Source organism: Pristiophorus japonicus, chromosome 6 (genome assembly GCF_044704955.1).
Source record: "Pristiophorus japonicus isolate sPriJap1 chromosome 6, sPriJap1.hap1, whole genome shotgun sequence".
Taxonomy (NCBI): domain Eukaryota; kingdom Metazoa; phylum Chordata; class Chondrichthyes; family Pristiophoridae; genus Pristiophorus; species Pristiophorus japonicus.
The window spans coordinates 262475679-262499508 of record NC_091982.1 but is presented as its reverse complement, the minus strand read 5'-3'; the positions used below and the strand labels follow the sequence as shown (position 1 = coordinate 262499508).

Genomic DNA, 23830 nt, shown 5'->3' with positions numbered 1-23830 from the left:
GGAAAGAGGGCTTATTCCCCAAGAGTTTACAAGCACCAACGCTCAAACCTCCATCTCTCTGATGAGCAGTGTGTGAGAAGGCTACACTTCCGAAAGGAAGTATTGACAGAGAAATGCCATTTTGTACGGGCAGGTGGATGCTTGGACCTCTCTGGAGGTAACCTTCAATACTCCCCTCAACAGGTTTCCGAATTCATTGTGGTGTGCTGCATGTTGCACAACTTGGCCATCATGAGGGGCCAGGCATTTCCAGGGGATTGCATGCCCACATCAGGAGGAGGAGGATGATGAAGAGGAACCTGGCGAGGCCCTCATTGAATAGCCACCCCATCCATAGGGGAGGCAGCGTGGAGATGCTCCTGGTCCAAGAGTCACAGGTTCGTAATGGACCGGCTCTCCTAAATGGAGCTAATAGTGAACATGCTATCTGCCCCATAAAGGTACATTTCCAGTGAACATTGGAATGATGCACAAAACACCAATAGCAAATAATGAATCATAAATTTTACTGCAATAAACTCACAAAAACTCCCCCTTGGGACTCCAGGGAATGAGCGCTCTGGTGGATGTACAGAAGGATGAGGGGTGATCTTATAGAAACATTTAAAATAATGAAAGGGATAGACAAGATAGAGGCAGAGAGGTTGTTTCCACTGGTCGGGGAGACTAGAACTAGGGGGCACAGCCTCAAAATACGGGGGAGCCAATTTAAAACCGAGTTGAGAAGGAATTTCTTCTCCCAGGGGGTTGTGAATCTGTGGAATTCTCTGCCCAAGGAAGCAGTTGAGGCTAGCTCATTGAATGTATTCAAGTCACAGATAGATAGATTTTTAACCAATAAGGGAATTAAGAGATACGGGGAGAGGGCGGGTAAGTGGAGCTGAGTCCACGGCCAGATCAGCCATGATCTTGTTGAATGGCGGAGCAGGCTCGAGGGGCTAGATGGCCTACTCCTGTTCCTAATTCTTATGTTCTTATGTTCTTATGTTCTCTCTTGAGCTTCTCTCAGTTTGTAGTTGATTGCTCGCATTGTGGGTTGATGAGGTGTGAACGGCCATTCCTGTGGCCCTTGATGGCTTCTGCCTGCTGTCGAGAGACTGTTGTCCCGGTTTTGTCTGTGTGTGGGGGTAGCAGCTTGTCTAATGCTGTGAACTTCTTGTTACATTATTTCGTTAGTTGTCGTACCTGCATTGTAAATCAACCTCGTTTCTTCTTCCCCTACCAAGAATGTCTGTGCAACCAGTGCTGCTGCCTCTAAGGTCAGGTTCTTGGTCTCTATGGGCCCAAGTTTCGGGCAGCGCCGAAAACGGCGCAGCCCAGACCTGGACGCCCGTTTTTCGCGCCACAAAGTGTGCCTAAAAAAAACTTACCTATTCTCCGGCTCCCTGCAGGCCCTCTGGAGCTCGGCGCGGCGCAGCACGAGCTGTAGGGGGCGGAGCCAGGTCCCTGCGCTGAAAACAGTGCCGGGACCTCTCCACATGCGCACTACAGTGGGCGCGCATGTGCAGTAGCTCCAGGCGCCCAAAACTGTGGGAGGGGCCCGAAGCACGCAGCCACTAGCCCTGGCCGAATGGCCTCACTGGGGCTGTGTGCATAAGTCTCACCTCCCACCCGACCCGACCTCCGCTCCCCCACCCCCCCCCGACCCGACCCGACCTCCGTTCTCCCACCCCCGACCCGACCTCCGCGGCTCTTCCCCCCCACCCCCCGACCTCCGCAACTCTCTCCCCCACCCCCCTGGACCTCTCTCCCACCTCGACCGCTCCCCCCCCGACCTCCGTGTCTCTCCGTCCCCCGGTCCTCCGCGACTCTTCCCCCCCCCCCCCCCAACCTCCGCGACTCTCCGCCCCCCCCGGACCTCTCTCCCACCCCGACCTCCGCGACTCCACCACCCCCTCGGACCTCCGTGACTCTTCTCTCCCGCCCCCGGACCTCCGCGTCCCCCGACCCCCGACGCCACCTACCTGTAAATGCAGCCCGATGTCTTGGGCCCGGCCGTTCAGCCTCCTTCTCTCCCTCCACTCCCCTCCCTTCCCTCCCTCCTCCCCCACCCCTCCTCATCCCCTCCTCCCCCCCTTCCCCTCCCCACCTCCTCCCCCACCCCCTTCCCCCTTCCCCTCCCCCTCCTCCTCCTCATCCCCTCATCCCCTCCCCCTCCTCCCCCTCATCCCCTCCCCCTCCTCCCTCTCATCCCCCCACACCCCCTCTACCCCCCCCCACCCCCTCTCCTCTCCCTCCTCCTCCTCTCCTTCCTCCCCACCCCCTTCTCCCCCCCTCCCCCCCACCCCTCTTCTCCCCCCTTCTCCTCCTCCCACGCCCCTTCCCCCCCTTCCCCCTCACCACCCCTTCTCCCCGTCCCACCCCCACCCCCCCTCTTCCTCCCTTCCCACCCCCCACCTTCTCCCCCTCCCCTCGCTGTCAGAAACACAGAGAATGAGAGACACACACAGAGACAAACAGAGAGACAGAGACACTGACAGAGACACACTGGGGGGGCCGTCCCAGCATGCTGTTGGAGGACTCCCGGTGCTGTAGTTGGTAAGTAGAAAATGTTTTATTTATTCATTTTTAAATTTTTTAAAATCTTTTATTAATTTTTTTTGATTGATTTATTGGTTGATTTATTGATGCATTAATCATTTATTATTGATGATGGCTTTTTATTTGTAAAACTGAAGTGTTTAATGTTTGTAAACTTCCCTTTAAACTGCCCCCCCCCCCAATTCCCGACGCCTGATTTGTAACCTGCACCTGATTTTCTAAAGTGTAGACAAGGTTTTTTCGAGCGTACAAAAATCTTCACTTACTCCATTCTAAGTTAGTTTGGAGTAAGTTTTCACTGCCGAAACTTTGAAAACAGGCGTAAGTGGCCGGACACACCCACTTTTGAAAAAAAAATTCTGTTCCAAAGTGAAACTGTTCGAACTGACTTGAACTGGAGCAAACTAAATGCCGAGAATTCCAATTTCTAAGAGACTCCGTTCTAAACCAGTTGCTCCTAAAAATCAGAAGCAACTCAGGCCGAAACCTGGGGCCTATGAGCTTTCGGAATATGCCTGCATGGCCTATTCCTTCAATGAAAAAGTCTCTCAGCATTTCCCTCCTCAGTTCATTGGAGAACTCACATAAACTAGCCAACCTCCAAAGTTCCGCCACGAAGTCGGGTATGCTCTGGCCCACACAGCGTCTGTAGTTGTAGAACCTGTGACTGGCCATGTGTAGGCTGCTCGCTGGCTTCAGGTGGTCTCTTACCAGTGTGCTCAATTCTTCAAACGACTTGCTTGCTGGTTTCTCGGGTGCCAACAGATCCTTCATTAAAGCATATGTTTTCGAGCCACAGCTGGTCAAGAGATGGGCTCTTCTCTTGTCTGCCTTATCGTCGCCTAACCAGTCTTTGGTTACAAAGCTTTGCTGGAGCCTTTCTATAAAGTCCTCCCAATTGTCTCCCGCATTGTACTTTTCATCTGATCCGTTGTTCGCCATTCTGTGCATTCTGTAATCCCGTAACCCGTCGCCACTGTAAAGTCCTGTCCCCTCAGTACAGATTCACACGAGGCATATAGTGAAGTCAAGGTCACTCTGGACCTGCACCTTTATTTCACAGCTCTGGAATGCTGCACTTGCCTGAGACCTGTGCTTATATACCTGTCTCTTGCAAGTGCACCCCTGGTGGTAAGGTATGCTGCTGGTTACAGATCATATCTTATTACAGTCATGTATAGCATGTTAGGATACAGTTATATATAATAATGTAAGATACATGACACTAAACTATGGACATGGTCCCAAGTGGATCGCGGGCACAGTGATAGCTAAAGACGGGAGTAGGGTGTTTGTAGTCAAACTAGACAATGGACAAATTTGCAGAAAGCAGCTGGACCAAACGAGGCTGCGGTTCACAGACTGCCCTGAACAATCCACAGCCGACACTACCTTTTTCAAGCCCACAACAGACACCCAAAGGATCAACGACACCACTCCGGACCAGGAAATTGAACCCATCACGCCCAACAGCCCAGCAAGGCCAGGCTAACCCAGCAGCCCTGCAGCGCCAACAACATGCCAGCCCAGCGGGGGCACAGCCAACACACCAGAACTGACATTTGTACCGAGGTGGTCCACCAGGGAAAGAAAGGCTCCCGACCGCCTCACCTTGTCAATAGTTTTCACTTTGACTTTGGGGGGGGAGTGATGTTGTGTATCTGTAAAGCATGCACTCCCATATTCCGCCATCAGGGAGCACATCCCCTGAAGTCCCAAGGGATCCCAGCATCCCTTGGGAGCACTGTATATAAGCCAGCCCTTAAGCCTGTTCCTCACTCTGGAGTGTCTTAATAAAGACTGAGGTCACTGTTACTTTAACCTCCCTGTGTGCAGTCTCATCTGTGTTAGGAACACAATACTCTCCCTCCTTTTTAAAAAAGTGGTGTTACATTAGCTACCCTCCAGTCCAAGGGAACTGATCCAGAGTCGATAGACTGTTGGAAAATGATCACGAATGCATCCACTATTTCTAGGGCCACTTCCTTAAGTACTCTGGGATGCAGATTATCAGGCCCCAGGGATTTATCGACTTTCAATCTGCTCAATTTCCCTAACACAATTTCACGCCTAATAAGGATATCCTTCAGTTCCTCCTTCTCACTAGACCTTCGGTCTCCTAGTACTTCCGGAAGGTTATTTGTGTCTTCCTTCGTGAAGACAGAACCAAAGTATTTGTTCAACTGGTCTGCCACTTTTTTGTTCCCCATTATAAATTCACCTGAATCTGACTGCAAGGGACCTACATTTGTCTTCACTAATCTTTTTCTCTTCACATATTATAGAAGCTTTTGCAGTCAGTTTTTATGTTCCCAGGAAGATTCCTCTCATACTCTATTTTCCACCTCCTAATTAAACCCTTTGTCCTCCTCTGCTGAATTCTAAATTTCTCCCAGTCCTCAGGTTTGCTGCTTGTTCTGGCCAATTTGTATGCCTCTTCCTTTGATTTAACACTATCCTTAATTCCCTTGTTAGCCACGGTTGAGCCACCTTCCCCGTTTTATTTTTTACTCCAGACAGGGATGTACAATTGTTGAAGTTCATCCATCTGCTCTTTAAATGTTTGCCATTGCCTATCCACCGTCAACCTTTTAAGTATAATTTGCCAGTCTATTCTAGCCAATTCACGCCTCATACCATCGAAGTTACCTTTCCCTAAGTTCAGGACCCTAGTCTCTGAATTAACTGTGTCACTCTCCATCTTATTAAAGAATTCTACCATATTATGGTCACTCTTTCCCAAGGGGCCTCGCACAACAAGATTTCTAACTTGTCCTTTTTCATGACACATCACCCAGTCTAGGATGGCCAGCCCTCTAGTTGGTTCCTCGACATATTGGTCTAGAAAACCATTCCTCATACACTCCAGGAAATCCTCCTCCACCGTATTGCTATCAGTTTGGTGATCCCAATCTATATGTTGATTAAAGTCACCCATGATAACTGCTGTATCTTTATTGCACACGTCCCTAATTTCTTGCTTGATGCTGTCCCCAACCTCACTACTACTGTTTGGTGGTCTGCCCACAACTCCCACTCATGTTTTCTGCCCTTTGGTATTCCGCAGCTCCACCCATACAGATTCCACATCATCCAAGCTAATGTCCTTCCGTACTGTTGCGTCAATTTCCTCTTTAACCAGCAACGCTATCCCACCTCCATTTCCTTTCTGTCTATCCTTCCTGAATGTTGACTACCCCTGGATGTTGAGTTCCCAGCCTTGGTCACCCTGGAGCCATGTCTCCGTGATGCCAATTATATCATATTCATTCATTGCTGCCTGTGCAGTTAATTCGTCCGCCTAATTACAAATACTCCTCGCATTGAGGCACAGAGCCTTTAGGCTTGTCTTTTTAACACATTTTGCCCTTTTGGAATTTTGCTGTAATGTGGCCCTTTTTGATTTTTCCCTTGGTTTTCTCTGCCCTCCACTTTTACTTTTCTTCTTCCTATCTTTTCCTTCTGCCCCCATTCTACTTCCCTTTGCCTCCCTACATGGGTTCCCATCCCCCTGCCATATTAGTTTAACTCCTCCCCAACAGCACTAGCAAACATTCCCCCTCGCACATTGGTTCCGGTCCTATCAATCTCATCATCCAATGTCATGTTCACCCTGTTCTATCTCCCTGGGAAATACTGAAGCCAAATAATTAGTTAATATTTGTGCCATCTCTTTATCATTGCCTGTGGTCTTATCCTGTCCCTTAATGGCCTGTTTCCATCCCAACCTTCCTTTTTTAATGATGTGCCTGTAAAATATTTTACTATTTTGTTTTATGTTTCTTGATAATTTAATTTCTTATGGGCTCGAATTTCCTATCAGCCCACCAGCACCCGATTGCCACTCAAAGGACCGCTAAGATTGGGAAGATTATTGCCGGTGAAAACTCCCCCCAACGCCCCCCTCCAAATTTAAAAAGCTACCAAGCAAAAAACATGGGCGTTGCACCCTCATTCTGGGAGAAAAAGGGCAATTTAGGGTCAATTGGGCGGTTCCTAAACAAAATGAGCGATAAATTTTTAAAAATCAATAAAAATCTACCCAAAGTCTGCGGCTTGGGAATAGCAGCAGCAAAACAATAAAAATAATTTTTTTAAAACATCACCTAAAAAAAAAATCATTCCCAAGACTCTTTTAAACTAAATAACCATAACAGATTTGTTTAAATAATTAGTAAAAAACCAATTACTCACCTTTTTCTTGAAGAGCTACTCACTTACCACCCAGCTCCGCTGATCCCTGTGGGAGTTTTTTTTCATACTCGCCATGGGTCACCGCTGAGCCAAATATCGCACCAGGGCGATCTCAGGACAATGCACATTGGTGGTCCGGTCCCTAGCGGTACCTCAACTGCCGACGTAACTCAGGTAGGGAATTTTCCGCTTACCTAATTAGCGCCCACAATGGCCAATACTGCCCAGAAACTGGGCGGTAAGCCATAGGAAATTCTAGCCCATAGTTCCTCTTTGCCTTCCTAATTGTTTTTTTGACTTCTCTCCTAATCTTTTCATATTCCCCCTTATCATGCACTCTCCTGCTGTCTATGCACTTAATGTATGCCTCTTTCCTTACCCTCAATTGTTCCCTTATGGCTTTATTCATCCATGAAGTCTCATTTGTGTTTAGTTTGTTCTTTCCTTTTAGCAGAATATATTGTTCCTGCACTCTGTTAAACACCATTTTAAATGTTTCCCATTGCTGTTCTACATCGCTTTTTGCCAATATTATTGCTCATTTTATTTTCTCAAGTTCTATTCTCAGCCCCTCAAAATCAGCTTTTCTCCAATCTATCACCTTGTTTTTTTGTCGTACTTCTCAATTATCATTTTAAAGCGTATTATATTATGGTCACTATTGCCTAGATGTTCCCCTACTTTTACTTCTCTTATCTGCTCTGGTTCATTCCCCATTACTAGATCCAATAGTGAATCCTCCCTTATTGGACTTTTTACATATTGGGTTAGAATGGAGTCGTGTATACATTATAGGAACTCCATTCCCTTATCCCCTTTACCCACCTCTTCTGTCCAATTAATATCAGGATAGTTGAAATCCCCCATGATTATTATTCTATGTTTTTTACTCATTTCCCTAATTTGTCTGCATATTTCTTCCTCCACCTACTTTCCACTATTAGGTGCTCTATAGAAAATAGTCCTGTTGCCTTTGATACTTGGAACCAACCCAAACTAATTATATGAAAGTCTCTTCTCTCCACTAGGTGCAAGCAGTTTTGGCAAGTATTACTCATTGGAAATAATAATCACTTGAATTTAAAAATGTGACTTTTTAATATTATATCATTCATAAAATGAGTTTGCAATCTTTCTTATATGTCTGATCATAAATATCGCTCCTAGCTTTTCCCTGATGTTAATAGCATTGCAGTAAATGTTCATTATGGATTAAGGTTGGGGAGTTTTAACATGGCTGCTGGGTTCATAGCGTAAACTATGGCGCTAACTCCACTTTGAAAGGGATAAGGACAGCTGGTGTAGAGTATGCAAAATCCACAGTAGAAAGGGGGTGTTCTCCTGAGGTTGGGGGTCAAAGCAGATTATTGAAAAGAGCAGAGCAAGCTTTAAGCTGCATCTGGCTGTTTGCCTTTTCTGTGTGTGATTAATGACCGATCTGCTATGCCTCCTGTGTACAACCCAGAGGAAACATTCAGTCCAAAAGTGAAAGGCTAAAACTGAGCAGATTCTATACCAATCAACCTTTGTTAATTGAGCTGCACCAATATTTTTTTTTAAATAACCAAAAGCATGTTAAATACAAGTTGACCCTCCCTTATCCGGCACCCTCAGGACCTGGCCTGTGCCGAACAAGGGATCTTGCCGGATAAAGGGAGGTCAGCCCAAGGGGGGGGAAGGTGGCCCGAGGTCGGGGAGGGGGTGAGGAGGTCGGTGCCTCGGGCAGGCCCGAAGTGTCGACGGGCCGGTTGTCGGCGGGCCCCCGGTGGGGTCGGGTGTCGGCGGGCCCCCGGTGGGTCGAGTGTCGGTGGGCTCCAGTGGGCCGCGTGTCGGCGGGCCCCAAAGTCGGGGTTTAGGTCGGCCGTGTTCTGTACATGCGCCCCCAGCCACCAGAATCATGCCGGTCGAGGGATGGTGCCGGATAAGGAAGTCCCGGATAAGGGGCGTCCAACCTGTAATATATTGCTCACTTTAAAAAGCGCAGTGATACATGTGCTAATTAAAGCGTTGCAGCAGCTCTGTAAATAAGTACTTTTTGCAAGAAATTTGAGTTGATAATTTACTCCTTTATCGGCCTGAAGAAAGAGGGGTAGATTTTCACTTGCTGCTCAGGCGTAAAACTGCCCGATTTTCATTTCCATTGGAAAAACACTTCAAAGATTGACCTGATTGTATCTATGATGTGACTATGTCTGAGCTTTCTATAGACAGAAAAACTACAGCTAGTTTTCGCTGAATGAGAACCAAGTATTTTGAAAGTTTCTCTTAAAGTGAATAGTTGGGGCTAGGTGCAAGAAGAAATGGAGATGATAACATGAGAAGTAAACATCATTATAATGATTATAATACTGACTATAAATTTATCTAAAGAGTGATGTTACTTTCAAGACAATTTAATAATTCCCACTTACTGGTCTGCTCTGAAGATGCACTCAGGTGATATTAGCCATTAGGATTCACTTAGTACCGCTCATGTAGTAGCATATTTTCACCAACATCCCTGCACAAAAAGATATTATGACAATAGCAGGTGCTACTTTGCTAAGTACAGTAAATAAACTGCTACACAATGAGGCTGGTGGAGAATGTTACAATCACAGTACTGCCTCTTGAAATTGCTTTCCACTTTAATTCAGCCCATCGGCACAGCCTCGATGGACCGAATGGCCTCCTTCTGTGTTGCACTATTCTTTGATTCTCTGATTAATTAGTGTCCTGAGAGTTTTATGTTTCAATTAGATAAACTACATTGTACAATTTTAATTTGTGATGGTTCATTATATTTTTAATTAGTTGGCCTGGATCTTTAATTTGGAATTATGTATCATGGAACCTGCTGTAAATGCACTTTATTGAACTATTCATCAGTTAAACTAATGAAATCAAACTTTTTAAATTAGCAAATACGTACACGTTTTTACCTGCTATATCAATATTCACTGTAAATGAATTGTACTGTATATTCTGAAATTATGGCCTTGAGGGAAAGAAATTACAATTTAAAATGTTCAATAATGTAATTAAAATATGAAATACATATTTCATAGTACAGCCAGATGTCAGCTATATAGTGCTTAATTTCAGAAAGATGGAACTAAAATTGTATTTAGCCTCTCCAATAAAAGCTAAGAGACAGCATAGACATCCAAGATAACTCTGTGTGAATTAGGAAAATGAGAACCAAATGAGGTCCAAGTTCATCAGTCCTGCTTTACCAGTGGAAGTGTGATAGAGCAGGCACCAATTGCCTCTTCTCCTGACTCCATCAAAGTATCTGGAGTTGGGGCAGGGTAATCTCATTAGACTGCTGTCAGTGGCTACCTATGCCAAAATCGGCACATCTTGGTCACACACCAGGTGGAAGGGGAAGTGGCACTGCTCAGCCACAGCCAATCTCGCCAGTTGTTATTTCTTCCAATCCACTCCCTTTATGAAGGGAGTGAGCAGCAGTTTACATTAGGGATCCAGGCATGGATCCCAAGGTGTATCCCACATGCCTGTATGCCGGGTTCCTCTCACCGTCCAGAGCGCTCAGTGTTAGAGAGTCTGGGGCCAACAAAATTCCATGTGTAGGAATTCCCTGCTGCCTGCCCCACTCCCTCTGATGTCAGAGGGCATGTTTTCAGCAGACAGATGTTCCACCTCAACCAAGCACCTTGCAAATTCACAGCCTGGGCTAGGATCCAGCATATCTGGTGCCTGGCTAGTTTCCCCACAGCACTGCTGTGCTTCTAGTTGACTTGTGCTAGGGGTGCACCACTGGCCCTATGAAAATTGAGGGCCCGTGTGTTTTAATCCAGCAAATGCTCAAAAATTCCCCATAACTACTCCAGTAAATACACCAGCAAATCTGCCAAACAACCTCAGCCAGCCTTAATAAAATACTGTGGGGCCAAAATTACCCCCCTCTAAGATCCATTCGCACCTCTCGGAGGCAGTAATGGGGTGGTAAGGCCTTTACGACCGGAAGCAGGTGGATGGTCCAACCCATCCGAAATTGCCCCCCGAGCGGGGGGTGGCCGAAATGTGTTTCTGCCTGCTTGCCAGCCCCGTCTGGCACACACCGACCCCTTTCCGCCCCGCCAGGGAAATTGCCCCCAACAGCTTTTCTTGGCGGGAAGCTGCCGATGACTGGGCGGCGCGTCCGACCTTAAAGGGGAGGGCACACCGCCGCGGCCGCCATTTTAGTTTAATTGTCGGACGACTTTAAAGTCGGCCTGAAAATGGCTGCCACGGGTTTGGTCGGGTCGCCAACATGCAGCCCGGCACCCCCTCTTGGGGGCCAGGCCGATGCCCTCTCTGGTGACCCCAGCGGGCACCACTAAAGTGTCTGCGGAGCTCGCAGCGGCCCTTCCCCTTAACTGAGAGAGGGATGTTGCTACGCGTCAGCGTGACACGGGACGTACACGGCGTGGTGCTGATGACATGGCGCGCTTTCCGCCCCGCCCGCGATGCACTTCCACCCCTCAGCCGCCCCAAACACCGCTGTGACAATTTAAAAATGTTAAAGAGGTCAATTTCCCTCTCTTCTCCTTCTCATGGGTTCGGGCGGAGAATATTCATTTCATTCAAATTATCTGCCCTGTTTGGGGCGGAGGGCAATTTCTTGCCCTGCAGTTGTACTGTTTAACCGTACTTTATTCTAAACTGGCCCTATGTATTTAAAAAAGGACAATTCTTTGAAAGCCTTTCAAAGCCATCTAATTTTTAATTTGTAAAATATTGTTTTTAGGGCCTTAATCGGAAAGCTGAATCCACCAATCATTTGGAAGATGAATGTCTCCCTCCTCCCCCACCGTGGCCCAGACCACCAGATGTCTGTTTACTTCAGTCAGCGAGACGGTGCAGGAAGAATGACATGGCCTGTGTCATTTATGAAATCAACAAATGCATGATTGGCTTGGATTATGTTAAAGGAAAGAAAATTCATCTTCACAGTAACACCAATTGCAAAGCAGAGGATGACACCAATTGCTCAGTATTGTCCATCGAGGAGGACTTTCTCACTGCCTCTGAGCACTTCGACGATGAGGAAGATGAAGCTAGCAATGTCCTAAATGGTAAGGTCGTATTTTAAGTCAATGGGGGAGAAATTCAGCAGTGCCCCAGCTAACATTTAAAATCAGAACTGGACACCATAAAACAGAATTGGCATATGTACAAAGAACACACAGTAACACCTTTTTATTGCATATTCTTATTGTAAACTTCTTGTTACAGTGAAGAATTCCTGTACTCTTTGTTACACACGTCTGAAAATGATGTCAATGATTGGGGAAGCCAGGCTCACTACTTCCCTCAAATGTATTGAATAATCAGAGGTTCAGAGCCACAGGACTTGGACTGATTTCAGGAAGTTCTTCGTGTCAAGGGAGGTTGATCAACACTGGGAATGGACTCCTGGTTAGATAGTAGAGGTGACTGTGATGCAGAGTGCAGGCCAAAATTTAAACAGGTGACAACACCCCATTAAAATTTAGGCTTTAGTACATTCTTGATCATTACGATGTAATTAATGAACTACAAGGCAATACAAACTAATAACAGAAACACAAATCAGGAATTTTCTTGGCGCTGCTCTCATTTTGTTGCTGTAACTTCACCAGAACTGCAGTGGAAACCCCATTTATGTGCAAAAACGTTTTTGCTATGCTTCTGGTGAATTTACAATGGTGGAGTGGGAACAGCTCTGTGTAAATACCCTGCCACAGTTGACCACCTAAAATGACCGAAATCACGACAAAATGGCAACGTGTTGAAAACACAATGAGAGTGACTTTGTTTCTTCTACCAGCACATCTCTTGTCGTGAAAGGAGCAAGAACAAAACCGCTGTTTAAAAAAAAACTTCACACTGTCTCCCACCCACTGCCATTATGCACCAGCCCGTGAAATAGGCGTCATCACACCTGCCGGAATCAGGGCGGAGCCACATTACTATATGCTAATTGAGATCCGATGATGTAGACAGGACCCCAAAGCCATTTTGATCTGTGAACAAGTAGCACCTATCCACTGAAACTAATGGAACGTGGCCAAACCAACATCTCTTAAAGAGATTTCTGGAGGCATCTCTGAAAATGACAAATTTAAGATTGGTGGTGAACATTTGAGGCTAGGACGAAGAAGAAAAAGAAACAGCAAATTGTATAAGTAAAGACATCAATTATTTGTTTGTGTAGTAGATTAAATTGCCATATTTGCAACAGATTTCCATTTATATATCTGTATCAAAATGCCTTTCAAGGAGCAAAGAACGATGTAGGAATCCAAGAGATGGTGAAGTGAAATGTTTTAATTTGTTTCCTTTTAGATCCTATGAGGATTCGTGATTCAAACCCAATAAGAGACACAAAAAAGTCAAAAGGAAAGACTCTGTTGCAGATGCGACAAAACAAAGAGAATTTATTTTATCGAAAGACATGCAATCCCGAGGATACTTCCGTGTCCAGGCACACAGGGCAGGAGAGCTCTGGAGATATTGTGCAGACTTTTTGCTGTGAAAGTAACTATGTTACTGGAGAAAGAGATACAGAAAGGCATAAGCCAGAAGAAAACTCTCCAAAAGAAATACTCAACTTAAAATCATTTCAAAGCACCTTCTCAGCGAAACGTGGTGTGGAAGAAGACCACAACACTTGCACAATAGAATGTGTTGGTAAGCATCTTCAGAGCAACTCTCCCACAGAGTTCGTAGACACACAGGACACAGAAGGTAAACTTAGTGCTTGTTCATCTCTGGAGGATAATCCGAACGTGGAGGGTGATTATGCTTCAAACTTAGCAGAATCCGTTCTGCAAGATGCCTTCATTAGACTGTCCCAGTCAGAGCCTACTTTTACAACAGAGGCTGCAGTTAGCATCTCTGCAGATAGCCAAAATGCCCTTTCAGCCGGCAATACGAAAGCAGATGCAATAAACCCTTCTTGTCCGTGGAATGTTCTTCCCAAAATTGTTATTGTACAAAGTCCAGACAACTGTGAGAATGCTTCAGAATGGCAAGAAGCCTCCAACCCAAGAACAGCTTCATGCCGGGACTCCGATCCTTCGAGTGAACCTCCAACCTGTGTACAAAAACGTGTGATTGAACATAGTAATTCTGAGTCAAGCGGATTGCCTCCGAGATCTGTGGAGGAAGCACTAGTCAGTGCAGCCAGTGTTATAGGGACTATTTCAAGCCCTTGTGTTACTGAGAGTCTGCAGTTAAACCAATCCTTGTATGATGGAACAGATAATTTATCTTGCAATAGAAATGATGAAGACGGAGCATTATTAAACGATTCTGAATATGATGAAATGAACTTCTCATTCTCTTCCGCTCTCTATGCTGTGACCCAGGTGGCCAGTGCCATAGGAGTTGCAGGGTTAAGTGATGAGCCAGACATCAGTTTTTCAGCCGCTTCAAGTGGTCTTCTGGCTGCAGCTGAAACCTCTGCAGCAATCACCCTGCAGTGTAGCTTGAGTGTTGGCAGCTGTGTAGAAACATTTGCCTCGAACATTGCTGAGGTATTGCTCAAAGAAGCAGCCACCGTTCTCACAAAACCAGAGGAGTACAAAAGTGTTGGTGAATTTATGGAATCCGTGGACAGAAAGTTAATTGAAACAGTGGCGAATCCAAAAATCTCCCAGTGGGAGGAATTGTCAAGGGATGATTTTGCCCAGAATGTGTCCAATTTAATTCTAAAGCATTCTTTCCAAGAAGCAAATAGAAAAGTGGGAATAGCACAGGATAAAGATCAGGATAAAGAGAGCCATTCAGATGCGGATCCAACCAGCATGTTTATTGAAAGTGTAAATAAATCTCTCTTTAACATAATATATTTCACTTGTAGAAAAATCAAGGACATTGTAATGCATAATGATGTTTCCATGGTCTTTCAAGAAGATGAAATATACAACTGGAAGGATTCAGAAACCACTCTCCAGCAGAAGGATGGAATATCACAGAATCATAATAGCAGTGACAGTTTTGAAGACTTTGGTCAGCCAGACAATGTTCTCTCTGTTCAAGAGAGCCTGACAGACCCCACAATCTCAAATGAAAACAGATTTGAAGGGCCAGACGTTTCACAGCAGGTTAACCTGAACTCAATGTGGCTTTACAGCAGACGAGGCAGTGACTGTGCAAACAATGCACACAATTTGACCGACCAACTGAGATCAAGGAATGCCAGTGCTGCTATTACCAATTTTGTTACCCCACAACCACAACAGAAAATGCGTGACAAAGATACAAATTTATGTTTTTCCACTGACATTCTTGAGACAGATACTGGATATAGTGGTGTCATTCAGGTACAGACATGTGGTTATACTAACACGGTTACAGAACTCAGAGAATTACAGAGAGCCAAACCTCAGCTAGAGAAAGAACAGAACATCTTTACGCTAAATGCACAAAATTCCTTAAGTCCATCTAAATCTTCATTTCACGTTATGCAGTCAACAGATACAAACCTTTCAATAAACGGATTTGCTGATCAGATATCCAAAACAGTCGTCTCCATGGCAACCGAGATGGCAGCCATTTGTCTTGAAAACACAAATGCGAAGCCGCCATGGTTCTGTCCATGGAAAAGAAAACTTGGAGACCCTGAGAAATTCATGGTTCCACCGTCGTCCTCATCCAGAGTAGTCATGAGGAGTAAGGAATCCCAATCCGTCACTCCGATTGTCAAAAGGCTTAAGCCGCCCAGACTTAGTGAGATTAAAAGAAAAACACAAGAACAACCTGAATTAAAGGAAAAGCTAATGAACAGAGTGATTGATGAATCATTGAACTTTGATGATGCCTTAGACCCAATAAACAGCTTTGCCAATGAGGTGGCAGCAAAAATAGTAAGTTCAGCTGAACTAGCCCTGGTAGACTCTGTGAGGCAAGGACAGGGGCAGGCTAGAAATAGGCTGTTGTGTGAGAGGTGGAGCAGGGGAAAGGCCTCCAGTTATGAAAGCATTCCAGAAGAAGACACAGACTCCAGCAGCTCATGGGCTGCCCTAGGTGCCGTGACTAAACTTGGCCAACCAATAAGCAGGGCCAGTTCCATCTCCAAGCAGTCAAGCTGCGAGAGCATCAGCGACGAATTTTCCAACTTTATGGTGAATCAAATGGAAAATGAAGGGTGGGGATTCGATTTGTTGCTGGATTACTATGCCGGCAAGCATGCCAGCAATATTTTAAACGCAGCACTCCAGCAGGTGTGCCGGAAGAACGGGCACCTGAGTGTAAATACATCCTGTCTTTCCAAACAATCCAGTACAGAGAGCATAACCGAGGAGTTTTACAGATTCATGGTCCAGGAGATGGAGAAAGAAAGCAAAGAAAATAAAACCAACAAAGAATTTCCCAATGTGCTAGTTCCCCCTGCTGGGCGAACAGCCATGTGCTTCAGGCAGTCATCGATGCCAGACAGACGGACGGCAGAGGGAAGGTTAACGGTAACATCCCCTGTGAAAGCAAATTCCTTCGATGGCTTTCCCCACAATGATCGCAGAAACACATTAGACCTACATATAGGTGATATGGCATTGTCCACTAACCTCTATAAATCTCTAACAGACTCTTGTTTGTATCGGAAGTGTAAAACCGACCACATCACCGATATGCTGATAAGTGAAACTTGGTCAAATTCCATTGAGGCCCTAATGAGAAAAAATAAAATTATCTGCGGTGATGCTGATAGTCAGAGCGCCGAGCAGCTACCAAGCGGAGCCCAGCCACATGTTGAACAATATGCCGGGGGGGTAGTTTCAGACACTGTTCAGTGCGGGTGGTCATCTGTCAGCGGCCAGCAGGATTCCATTGAAACTGCACCCTGCCACTCCGGAACGGAAAGCAAAAAATGTGAGGCACCCATTAGCCACAAATTGGAGAAAGGAAAACTAATGATTGAAAAAAAGTGCTTCACGTCACATGATTGGGCAACTGTGAAGAAAAAGAAATTGTCCCACTGCCCAAGGGAAGTCCCTTTAATTCATATAGAGGATGATCAAAGAGAAGAGATCAAGGAAGGCCTTCGGGCAAAGACTGCCTGCACTACTAAGGCATCAACTGAAAAGAGACTAATGGAAAGGAAGCAGCCAGAAGTTGATTCTGAGACGAGTTCTATAATATCCAGCAGGTAAATTACAGAACAAAGTTAGCAAATTTCATCTTTGTTTACCAGTACAAATTGTGACATGTAACAGAACTTAAAATCTGGAGGTTTTTTTTAATGTTATAAAATAGGAAAGGGATTTTAAGATGGCATATTATGGTAGGATGTCAGCTTACATCTAGTTTGCCTTCTATTATCATTGTAATGTATTTGCTTCATGGGGTGCTTTGCTTAAGAATTCATAGGTTTATTAAGAACTAGTTGGTTTATTATCAAAGGTTTAACAATCACACTACACATTACCAGTTCATCAACTAGGCTCACAACTGTATACCTCATCGTGGATGACCTAGACCCAACTGACTGGGGTTTTATTGAGTCTTGTGACCATTATGTGACTGGCTAAGCCACTCACAGTGCAACAGCTCTGCAACAATTTTTAAATTATACAATTAAACCAAGTGCCCCCTTGTTAAAGGGGCACAACAACTACAAACTTAACCAAAAATGTTTGAAAAAACCTTACAAATCAAATCAAAATTTGGTTTCTGGGGGTGATGACTCAATCCAGTCCCTCCTGTCCACCTGTCGTGGAAGGCCGCGAATATACCGGTGGGCACCACGTGCTAAATCTCCAGGGACACCCTGGCGCAAATGTAGCCACGGAAGAGAGGCAGGCAGTCAGGCTGAATGGCCCCCTCGACCGACTACTGCTTGGACCTGTTAATGGCCGCCTTGACTCAACAGCTCCATAAACCTATGAGCATACTTACAAGTGCATACATTACAATCATGATAATCATATGATGCAACGATAATGCAGTTCTTGACTAATCATGGCAATCAATCATTATCAATTAGTCTACAACAGACCCACACATAAGGCAAGGAAAACCCCCAGAGGTAGAAAGCTTTGGGAACCATACGTCCAAAGTCACCTGTTCTTCCAAAACATGCTGCACGCACCATACGTCATGTCTCAAATTACTCACATACTGCATCCCAAAATATTTTCTGAAAGAAATCTATCCAATTTTCATTTGAATGAATCAACTCTTTCTGCTTCCACCATCTCCCAAGGTAGCTTGCTCCATGGATTGACCAGTTCCCCACTGAAATAATGTTTCCGCATATTTGTTTTGAATTAACCTCCTTCAAGCGCAGGCCATTTTTGATCAAGCTGTAACACCAAACAATGCCTCACCCCTCTCCATGAAACGAATAACTTCACTAGACAGGTTCTTGCATTTTCTCCAGTGTTTTTCTCCACTGATACCAAGACATAAGAGTTTAAACAGATGCCAAATGTCTCAGCCACAGCTAACTGAAGTCAATTTTAAAACACATTGGGATGGATTTTCAGCTTTGTTGATTTCGGGGCGATAATGGTGGCGGACGGTAAAGTTTGTGCCCAGGAACAGTTTGCGCCTCAGTTCTCAAAATTGGACAGCTGGGCCCCGAGTGTGGGGTGGACGCTAAGGGAGGAGTTGTACACCTCCCTTAGGGTGCTAGGCTGACTGAGTATGGGAAAATCCCAAGCTAAACAGCCGGCCCGGGAGCACTCTAAGAAAACAAAACTTGAAAAAAACCCACCAAAAACATTCCCAATCCACAGCCCATGCCACCACAACATAAATCACACAAAAAAATGAAAGAAAAAACAAACACGCTTACCCAAGATGGACATTACTTATCTCGCTGCAGCCAGTATAGGTTGGACTGCCCATTTTTTCAGGCGGTTCCAGCAGGGCATGCTGCAGGGCGTACGGGTCGGTGGGAGTCCAAAAGCGAGCTGGTGTCACAACCAGGGGCGTTGCACACCGACTCAACTCTTCCGGGCGGTACTGCTCCGTGCCCCCGCAAAACCAGCCGCGGAAACCCCCGCGGGGCGCCTGTCCAGAAGAGTTCACTGCCACCCCTCCGGGGTGAAAACAGACGTCACCGGAAAATCCTCCCCTAACTTTTGACTTTTTAAAATCATTTCAAAAGATAAGCATAATATAGAAATGTTCCTGTTTGAGACATGATGGTGCTCTGCTCCTGTTACACAAGTGTCCTCCCAACTAGTAACTTATAAGTGCTCACAGCAATCTTGGAACAGTCAGCAACATGTCATTATGCCAGCCAAAGGATACTGCATGTCAGTGAAAGACTAAAGTTTTGTTAGAAGTAAACCATTCCAGAAGTTATTATGATAGCACACTGAGATAGTGTGCCCCGTGTTGTTGTTTCCTATAATGGGAAAAGCTTATACTGGGATGTCGAGTTTGGCTCTCCATTTGATGGCCTGCTGAGATGCTGAGTGGAGAAACGGGGTGCTTCCTGCAACAGATCTCAGTGAGCAGGTTGATGTGATGTGTCCCAAGGTCTGAGACTCATGCCACAGCATCACTTTGGGTCGTCCTCATTCTCCATTTGTGGAGCGGGTGGCCACATTACCCATGCCCGGTGCGGATTGGGATGAGCGTTGTCCACCGTCTTCGAGGGAGGTTGAAGTCAGGGGCCTCTGCTGTTGGGTCTGTGATGAGGTGTTGGATCTTTATGTTGCCTGTGTCGCATGATTCTGTCCGTCTGGATAGTGGGTCGATACCAGCTGCGTGAAAAATGTCTGCTGTCTCGATTTTAAGCCTCTTGTGGTGTGTTTTTCAAGTCCACACTGCTGTTTGCAGCAGCTTGTTGTGTGCAACTTTTCAGCCGCGTTTCCTACATCACAACAGTGACTACACTCCAAAAGTACTCCATTGACTGTAAAGCGCTTTGAGACATCCATTGGTCGTGGAAGGTGCTATATAAATCCAAGTCTTTCTTTCTTTCTCTCCTTTCTCTTCTTTTCTTTGTGAATGGGAAGGTTGATGTTGCTCATGACTTTTTCCATCTCACGGAGCAGGGTGGTGTTATGGTGAATGGCAGGCGGGGCAATGTTGGAGTGGGCCTGAGCCTCCCTGACACCGTCCTTATGGCAGCGTTTAGCTGCACGTCCATGATCCTTGTGTGGTGACAATTCGGAAAGATAGACAAGAAGGGAAAGGAGGTGAGGTAGCTCTGTTAATAAAGGATGATATCAGGGCAGTTGTGAGAGACGATATTGGCTCTAATGAACAAAATGTTGAATCATTGTGGGTGGAGATTAGAGGTAGTAAGGGGAAAAAGTCACTGGTGGGCGTAGTTTATAGGCCCCCAAATAATAACTTCACGGTGGGGCAGACAATAATCAAGGGAATAATAGAGGCATGTGAAAAAGGAATGGCAGTAATCATGGGGGATTTTAACCTACATATCGATTGGTCAAATCAAATCGCACAGGGTAGTCTGGAGGAGGAATTCATAGAATGAATACGGGATTGTTTCTTAGAACAGTATGTTACAGAACCTACAAGGGAGCAAGCTATCTTAGATCTGGTCCTGTGTAATGAGACAGGGATAATAAACGATCTCCTAGTAAAAAATCCTCTCGGAACGAGTGATCACAGTATGGTTGAATTTGTAATACAGATTGAGGGTGAGGAAGTAGTGTCTCAAACGAGCGTACTATGCTTAAACAAAGGGGACTACAGTGGGATGAGGGCAGAGTTAGCTAAAGTAGACTGGGAACATAGACTAAATGGTGGCACAATTGAGGAACAGTGGAGGACTTTTAAGGAGCTCTTTCAAAGTGCGCAACAAAAATATATTCCAGTGAAAAAGAAGGGCGGTAAGAGAAGGGATAACCAGCCGTGGATAACCAAGGAAATAAAGGAGAGTATCAAATTAAAACCCAATGCGTATAAGGTGGCCAAGGTTAGTGGGAAACGAGAAGATTGGGAAAATTTTAAACGACAGCAAAGAATGACTCAGAAAGCAATAAAGAAAGGAAAGATAGATTACGAAAGTAAACTTGCGCAAAACATAAAAGCAGATAGTAAAAGCTTTTACCGATATATAAAACGGAAAAGAGTGACTAAAGTAAATGTTGGTCCTTTAGAAGATGAGAAGGGAGATTTAGTAATGGGAAATGTGGAAATGGCTGAGACCTTAAACAATTATTTTGCTTCGGTCTTCACAGTGGAAGACACAAAAACCATGCCAAAAATTGGTTGTCACGGGAATATGGGAAGGGAGGACCTTGAGACAATCACTATCACTAGGGAGGTAGTGCTGGACAGGCTAATGGGTCTCAAGGTAGACAAGTCCCCTGGACCTGATGAAATGCATCCCAGGGTATTAAAAGAGATGGCAGAAGTTATAGCAGATGCATTTGTTATAATCTACCAAAATTCTCTGGACTCTAGGGAGGTACCAGTGGATTGGAAAGCAGCTAATATAACGCCTCTGTTTAAAAAAGGGGGCAGACAAAAGGCAGGTAACTATAGGCCGGTTAGTTTAACATCTGTAGTGGGGAAAATGCTTGAAGCTATCATTAAGGAAGAAATAGTGAGACATCTAGATAGAAATAGTGCAATCAAGCAGACGCAACATGGATCCATGAAGGGGAAATCATGTTTAACGAATTTACTGGAATTCTTTGAAGATATAACGAGCATGGTGGATAGAGGTGTACCGATGGATGTGGTGTATTTAGATTTCCAAAAGGCATTCAGTAAGGTGCCACATAAAAGGTTACTGCAGAAGATAAAGGTACGCGGAGTCAGCGGAAATGTATTAGCATGGATAGAGAATTGGCTGGCGAACAGAAAGCAGAGAGTTGGGATAAATGGGTCCTTTTCAGGTTGGAAATCGATGGTTAGTGGTGTGCCACAGGGATCGGTGCTGGGACCACAACTGTTTACAATATACATAGATGACCTGCAGGAGGGGACAGAGTGTAGTGTAACAAAATTTGCAGATGACACAAAGATTAGTGGGAAAGCGGGTTGTGTAGAGGACACAGAGAGGCTGCAAAGAGATTTAGATAGGTTAAGTGAATGGGTTAAGGTTTGGCAGATGGAATACAATGTCGGAAAGTGTGAGGTCATCCACCTTGGGGAAAAAAACAGTAAAAGGGAATATTATTTGAATGGGGAGAAATTACAACAAGCTGCGGTGCAGAGGGACCTGGGGGTCCTTGTGCATGAATCCCAAAAAGTTAGTTTGCAGGTGCAGTAGGTAATCAGGAAGGCGAATGGAATGTTGGCCTTCATTGCGAGAGGGATGGAGTACAAAAGCAGGGAGGTCCTGCTGCAACTGTATAGGGTATTAGTGAGGCCGCACCTGGAGTACTGCATGCAGTTTTGGTCACCTTACTTAAGGAAGGATATACTAGCTTTTGAGGGGGTACAGAGACGATTGACTAGGCTGATTCCGGAGATGAGGGGGTTACCTTATGATGATAGATTGAGCAGAATGGGTCTTTACTCGTTGGAGTTCAGAAGGATGAGGGCTGATCTTATAGAAACATTTAAAATAATGAAAGGGATAGACAAGATATAGGCAGAGAGGTTGTTTCCATTGGTGGGGGAGACTAGAACTAGGGGGCACAGCCTCAAAATACGGAGGAGCCAATTTAAAACCGAGTTGAGAAGGAATTTCTTCTCCCAGAGGGTTGTGAATCTGTGGCATTCTCTGCCCAAGGAAGCAGTTGAGGCTAGCTCATTGAATGTATTCAAGTCACAGATAGATAGATTTTTAACCAATAAGGGAATTAAGGGTTACGGGGAGCGGGCGGGTAAGTGGAGCTGAGTCCACGGCCAGATCAGCCATGATCTTGTTGAATGGCGGAGCAGGCTCGAGGGGCTAGATGGCCCTCATATGTTCTTGTGTGGTGGCAGCAGGAGCATGAGGCAGAGCAGTATTCTGCAGCAGAGTAGACTAAGGCCACTATTGTGGTATGAATTGTACTGGCTCTGCTCTCCCATGATGTTCCAGTGAGTTTCCAGACCAGTTTCGCCCTGGTTTTTACTTTTTTGACCGGTGTTGGTGAGATGGGGGCGATCGGTCAGAGTCCTGTCCTGGATGATGTCCAGGTATTTTGGATGGGGTTCATGGGTCAGTCTCCTTCCGCAGAAGGAAACCGATTTCTGACGGCACTGTTGTTCAGATGGAACGCCGACACAACTGCCTTCTCTGGATTGGGACCGAAACACCAGGTCTGGAAGTAGCATTCCAGGAGGCAAAGATCGCTTGTTAGCGTCCGACTTGTTTCCTCCAGCGTTGATGCCTGCATCAGCAGTGCTGTGTCATTGACAAATGCGAACTTTGGTGCAGGACACGTCCACCATATAGATATTGAAAAAAGCACCGACCCCTGTGGTAGACCGTTGTTGAGCATCCGTGTTCGGCTGGTCTTGTCACCGAGGTAGACTCAGACCTTACGGTTGCTCGTTAGGGTGTTGATAAGCCAGCGAGTCTTGGAGCATTGGATGATTACTGAAAGCTTCAGTAGCAGACCTTCTCTTCAGTGTCATATGGCGATGCCATTGTGTCACTGTGAAAAAGGAAAGGACAGGATTTGTAGTTATTTACAACCTCAGTGGTCCCAAAGTACTTTACAGGCAATTAAATTCTTTTGATCAGTAATCACTGTTGTAATGTAGGGAAACACAGCAACCAATTTGGTCCCACAACAGCAATGAGATACATGACCAGATAATCCTTTTTTTTTAAAGTGACGTTGGCTGAAGGATAGATATTGGCAGGATACCAGGAGAACTTCCCTATTCTTTTTAAAATAATGCCAAGGGTTCTTTATGTCCGCCTGCGAAGGCATGCAGGGCCTCATTTTAACAACTCACGGGCACCTCTGACAATGCAGCACCCCCTCAGTACTGCACTAAAGTGTCAATCTAGGTTATGTGCTCGTCTCTTGAGTAGGACTTAAACCCACGACCTTCAAACTCCGAGCTCAGTAGCATGAATGCCGCCAATGAGCCAAGGCTAACACCTGACTGTGCTGTACAATGTGATGGGAGGATGAAGGTTTGCATCTAGAAATCTTCATAAAGCAAGTTCTCAGTCCTGACTAGTACAATGAAAGGAGGTGCTGAAATGTGGTAAGTCATGCCAGGCTGCTCTTGTGTTGTCTGCCAA

The 23830-nt window shown here is 45.5% G+C and overlaps 1 protein-coding gene across 3 annotated transcripts in view; it reads left to right on the top strand.

Moving 5' to 3' along the window:
• Positions 1-23830, top strand: part of sphkap (SPHK1 interactor, AKAP domain containing) — a 447045-nt gene that overhangs the window by 368357 nt on the left and 54858 nt on the right. For all 3 annotated transcript variants that reach the window (XM_070883916.1, XM_070883917.1, XM_070883915.1), the window contains exons 6-7: positions 11468-11795; positions 13048-16852. In XM_070883916.1, coding sequence (XP_070740017.1) covers positions 11468-11795; positions 13048-16852 — 4133 coding nt within the window. The remainder of the gene's footprint in view (positions 1-11467; positions 11796-13047; positions 16853-23830) is intronic.